Source organism: Myotis nattereri (assembly GCF_964212035.1).
Source record: "Myotis nattereri genome assembly, chromosome: 11".
Lineage (NCBI taxonomy): Eukaryota > Metazoa > Chordata > Mammalia > Chiroptera > Vespertilionidae > Myotis > Myotis nattereri.
This window is the reverse complement of record NC_138086.1, coordinates 78119123-78125122: the sequence shown is the minus strand read 5'-3', so window position 1 is coordinate 78125122 and position 6000 is coordinate 78119123. Positions and strand designations below refer to the sequence as shown.

Genomic DNA, 6000 nt, shown 5'->3' with positions numbered 1-6000 from the left:
TCTGCTATGCACTTGGGGGTCATCCTCTGTCCTTCAAATGCACATCAAGTACCTACAATTGGAATGGCACCTACAATTCAACAGCAACCCTACTCATCCCTGACCCAGCCACTCATTCAACAGCCACCCTACTCACCTCGCACCCACCCACTCATTCAACAGCCACCCTACTCACCTCTCACCCACCCACTCATTCAACAGCCACCCTACTCACCTCTCACCCACCCACTCATTCAACAGCAACCCAAAGCACACAGAGCCAAGTCCAGCCCTGGGACACAGCTGAAAAGATGAAAAGATACTGTCAATAAAATACCCTCACGAAGCCCCATAGCTTGGGGTGCGGAGCAGCCACACCACACGTTTAAATAGGATTTCTTAAAAAGCGGATTCTTTAAGCCATTTGCAAGTATTTATTTAGGTAAGAGATCATAAAACACATTTTATAATACACATAAGAAAAAACACATTCAAATGAATAAAAGATAAAATGACAGGAGGTGACAGAATTTAGTGTTTATAAATGAGGCCATCAATAACTTTAACAATTTAGAGAAGAAACTCAAAGTGTACTTAAGAGTTTGAGACCATGCTTTACAATATTTTATAACACAAAAATAAAGTGTTAGGCTTTTAAACAAATACATTACTTAATAGTTTTTCAACAGATTTCATAACGGATTTCTAGACACTGTCATATATGACATGAAAAGTAAAAAAGTCAAGAGCTTTGGCAAGCCAAGTATTAGTCCACAGCAGCTTGTGAGGTTTGCTTCCTTATATAAAAATTCTTCAATTTACATTTGTTCTTGTTACAGGAACAGAAAGAAACTAACATGCCAAGTATATCTGAGGAGTCTGTTAGCTATAAAGCAAAAATAATTACTTTTGAAAGCTACATTTTATGAACATGTGTACCATGCAGCATCTTCAGTAACAGCAAATGTAAACCATGTGATTATTGTCTTCTAAATAAACATCTTACCCTCAAATCTCACACAATATCCCCTAAGTCCGCATCTCCTGTTTGGAGAAGACTCAGCTTTAAACGAATGTCCATTTGCTCTTTGAAAAAGCCCTTACCTTCATTACTAAACACGCTCCGTAAAGTCCCTAAGAAATGTCTTCAGTGCGAAAGTAACAAGATACATCCAATAGAGGCCCACAACCCACAGGAAGGCGTATGAGGCTAAAGAGTGACTCTAACTCCCGAAGACCCCTCTGCGCTGAGACCCACAGCTCCAACAAGCCAACTTACAATTTCTTACTTAAAAACAAACATTTTCTCGTGAATAACTGAATAATCAGGTTTCTAGGAAATGAGGATTTTAGATTAAGATTTAGCAAAATCAACTATAATAAATTTTCCTGCAGGCAATTTATGAATGACAAATCAGTTGAAGTTTTACATACAGAAGACATAAATACTGCATAATATGTAGTGAATATTGGCACATACCCTTTTGTTTTTAAAGCATAAAATGCCATCAGCACACCTGCCGCTCTTAAGATACACGTATGACGGAGCTCAGAGCCACCACTGAGCGGCATGGGAACTGCCCCGCTCAGGGCTTCCCGAGAGGCTTGTAGCAGGCGTCAGGCTGCCAGAGGCGAATGTCCACAAGGACTTGATTGAGCTTCTGCATCCAGAGGTCCCGCTCCTCCTTGGTGTCTGCGGACAGCCAGTGCCTGCGGGAGCCAACCAGCAGCTGGTCAGAGCTCTTCTGCCCCTTCCACATTGCCCCACGCCCTTACGTGGGGGGAAACCTCAACAAACCAGTCAAATGAGTTCCTCCGCACCCTCTGTAAATGGATGCTAACTGAGAGCACCATAGGGAGATGCTTCAAGTACTATTTGTAAAATGAGAAACATTTAATTTAGATAAAAGGCCCTGTGTAGAAATAGGTGAGACAAAGGAGAATGCAGAACGATAAAATGTTTCTATTTTAACAAAATGTATGATCCAAACGGTTTTAAGAAGCCACCAAGAAATGAGAACCCTCCAGTCTCAAATGCGTAACGATGGGTCTGCTCAAATGACAATCCTATATAATAACAGGCTAATATGCAAATCGACTGAACAGTGGAATGACTGGTCGCTATGACGCACACTGACCACCAGGGGGCAAACGCTCAATGCAGGAGCTGCCCCCTGGTGGTGAGTGAGCTCCCACGGGGGAAGCACCACTTAGCCAGAAGCCGGGCTCACAGCTGGCGAGCACAGCAGCAGTGGCAGGAGCCTCTCCCGCCTCCGCAGCAGCAACACTAAGGACCCCTCGGGGGATGTCTGACTGCCAGCTTAGGACCGTTCCCTGTGGAGAGCAGGCGTAAGCCAGCAGCCGGACATCACCTGAGGGGCCCTGGACTGCAAGAGGCGCAGACCAGGCCGAGGGAACCCTCCCCCCACTCAGTGCACAAATGCCGTACACTGGGCCTCTAGTGATGTTATAATGAGAAAAACAAAGAAAGTACAGTCGTGGGAATCACATGGGATCTGGCTATTTCTACTGCAGGAGAAGGTCAAGGAGAAGGTCAAGAAGAAGTCTGGGAGGGATTGATAGCAGGTAAAGGTAAAATTATATGAAAAAGGGTTAACATGGGCTCCTGTGATCAGGAAGCACTTGGGTACTGAATTTTGGCTGGTTCCCCACCGACTGTGGACCTGGACAAATGACCGTAAACCAACTGTGCCCCCTGTCCTGTCCTCTTATGCTGCAGAGAAGCCCCCAAACGAAAGGAGGGGAGGAGTTCCACTGAGTTAATCTGAAGTAATCTAGACACCAAGAATTTCCAGGGAACGGGGTCCCCTCCCTGAGCCATTTTTAAGTCCCACATCAGAAACCCCTGGAGCAGCTCCATCCACCCCATCTGCAATGCCCAGCTACAGCCTCATTAATAGACTGTGTCAAACTCGAAATTTTGTCCCTAATCACAACTGTGTACATTGAAGTTGGCTTTAGGCTTCTCTTGGGCATCCAGGCAAAAGAATCTTAGACTCTTAACAATAAACTTTTGCACCTTATACCTAAGCTTCGGCCTAACAGAAAGTGACACTCCCAATAGTTCATTCTGTTCACCTCCAACCAGAACTTGGCAGAGCAGAATGACTGCTTTTGTAAGTCACCTGATTGATAAGGGCATTTTGGAATGGAAAGGAAGGGGTGTGTAAAGGCTCTTCAAATAATATTTGGCTTCCCAATTATACATGAACTCTTCAAACTTAACCCAAAGTATATCAGCTAACTGCCCTAAAAATGGCTACACCGTGAGAACACTGAAAGCATGATTTGCTAAGATATAACCTGAACTAGATTCGTGCACTGGTGGGGTCCCTCGGCCTGGCCTGCGCCCTTTTGCAATTCAGGACCCCTCGGGGGATGTCAGAGAGCCGGTTTAGGCCCGATCCCCATAGGCCAGGCTAAGGGACCCCACTGGTGCACAACTGGGGTCAGGGAGGGACTGTGGGAGGGCTCCAGGGCATGCCCAGCCAATCTAGCCCAGTCCCGATGGGCCAGACCCCAGCAGCAAGCTAACCTACTGGTCAGAACATCTCCCCCCGGTGGTCCGTGTGTGTTATAGCAACTGGTAGAATGGTCAGACACTTAGCATATTAGGCTTTAATTGTATAGGATGGTAAGCTTTTCTTCACTAGACTAATTTAGTTATTAGACTGTTCACTTACATGTGTGTTTTGTGTTCTTATTAAGCCTGTACCCCCTAAAGACAGGGATGACCCTCATATTTCTTACACTGGGAAGAGCATATGGGCAGTTCGTTCCTGTGCTGGCAGAACTATCTGCAGCCCAATACTTACTTGGTGACACAGAGTGTGTCCCTGCACTGGCTGACAAGCGTCTCTCGGTCATCTTCTCTTTGTGGTCGGACCGTAATTAATTCAAAAGTGTTGCGTCTTGCACAAAATTCTCTGTTGGCTGGTTCTATCTGACGACTGGTACAATTGGCCAGATTTATCCTTCCTATGGGATTCTTTAAAAAGAAAAAATTTTTAAAAGTATTAGCAGAAGGTAAACAAGACCATTTAAGTCAGCATTACGCAGTATTTATAAGTTGAAAAAGCCACATGGCTACAATAATACTAAAGTAAATTTAATAATATTTTTGACTAAAAATGTCAATTAAAAATATTATAAAACACTTAGGAAGAAAGACAAATATATGCCTTACAGTATTTTAAGAGTGATCAAATCACAGGGAATGGATAAAATATAAAATTTCTGTGCGTGCATGCGTGCGCGTGCACACACACACACACACACACACACACATATTTTGCGACCAGCACGTTTTCGACGGCCTAGTAAACGGGCTCCCAGGGGAGCGGGTGGTGGAGGCGCGAGGGAGCACTTACTGAAACAGCACCTCAAGGCAGGGCGGGGCCTTCTCACCGACCGACCCTCAGCCTTACCTTCCGTTTCTCGTCATCGGGGTACGTCCAGTAGGAGATACAGTTTCCAGACAGAATACACCATCTTCGATGCCAGGCACCAAACCCACTCACATCTTCAAATATGGTCTGGAAAAGTCAGGGAGATCCTGGCTTAATCACTTGGGGACCAGTTAAATGTTAATCCCACTGGCTCAATGTCACACTATGTTGGAATATGCCCTGCTTCACACTCTCCCTGTGTGACTTCCATCCTGTCTCATCCTCAGTGGTGAGAATCACTGGCTGCTCACACCCAGACATGTGCCCAGATTTTCAGCAGCATCTACAGGCATCAGCACTTAGAACCTCTGCGTATTAACCCCAAGCACGTACTTCTACCTAATATCAGACTTTTTAAAAGCATGGTGTCCCTGACCAAACACTCCTTAAATAAGAGAAAAGTACTTCAAGTGTTGGAGAGTAAAGTGATTTGAGAATGTCATGCCTTACATATTGAAAAAAACAATTAGACTTAATGCAAAAGACTGACATTTAATTTCTATTTGGTACAACAAAACAGGACTGGAAAAGAGGCAAACAGCCAACTAGTAACACGGGGGCTTTTCCATGGAAGAGCTTCTACATACACAGTGTAAGTGGGAGCTGCTTCCCCCACCCCCACTGTTTCTTAGCCGTAATGGAGCCCTAATGTATGCAAGTCCTTCCTATTAATTTAAGAAAAGAATCCATTTAGACACTATTATATTAAGAAACAGAGCAAGGTGAAAACGCCCCAGCGTCCTAGTCAGGGGTGGGCAGGCTTTCTCTGTGAAGGGCAGAGAGTAGAGATTTGGACTGTGTGGCTCTTTCATGGCCATTCATCTGGCTGCTGCTGCAGTGCAAAGCGCTCACAGACAACATGGAGGCCAATGAGCCTGAGTTCTAGTGGAACTTTATGAAAACAAACAGGGGGATACTCTGCTGGCCCTAATGTAGGTAATCCAAAGGTATCTTGGTGATTTCAAAATGCACTAAGAATGTTCCACCTTAAAGTGGTTCAACGAAGCCCTACACCAAACAACAGTGGGAGAGAGAGCCTCCTCCATCCACAAACTTGTGTAGTTTTACCAAAAGGTGGCTTGATTTAGCAGTGCAATCTCTGGCCCTGGAAGGAAATCACTCTGTGTGAAGAAATATCTCCATGATAGAATAAAACCTCACATTAATAGCTTAATTAATTAGCTCAGACTCATTAGCTGACTCCAACCATATGCTCTCTTACCCCACCTTTTTTCCTTTTCCCCAGTTACCCTCTCTCCTGCCCAAGGCCTGGTTTCCCTAGGCAGCACCTGCACACAGCCGCCCAAGGGAATAAGACAAGAATCTGATTTCAGCCGCACGGACAGTTAGCATGACTGACTCACTAGCGCCCTCCTGTGCTTCTGCTCACCTTCCACATCATAAAGGTAAGAGGGGACAGTAGATGGAGAAGAGTAGCACAGCTGTCACTACGCTCTACTCTAATCAGAGGAATGACAAGGGGACAGCTTTTCCTCTTTAAAGCTGAGAAAACTGAGGGCCAAGGAAAGCCAATGACACCACCATCAACGCA

The 6000-nt window shown here is 45.1% G+C and overlaps 1 protein-coding gene across 1 annotated transcript in view; it reads right to left on the bottom strand.

Annotated features, from left to right (window-relative positions):
• Positions 1-396: 396 nt before the first annotated feature.
• The window catches only part of ANLN (anillin, actin binding protein), a 29471-nt gene continuing 23867 nt past the window's right edge, over positions 397-6000 (bottom strand). Inside the window, exons 20-22 of the mRNA XM_081102780.1 lie at positions 4428-4535; positions 3816-3988; positions 397-1689 (exon numbers count right to left, since the gene is read on the bottom strand). Coding sequence (XP_080958906.1) covers positions 1566-1689; positions 3816-3988; positions 4428-4535 — 405 coding nt within the window. The 3' untranslated portion in view covers positions 397-1565. The remainder of the gene's footprint in view (positions 1690-3815; positions 3989-4427; positions 4536-6000) is intronic.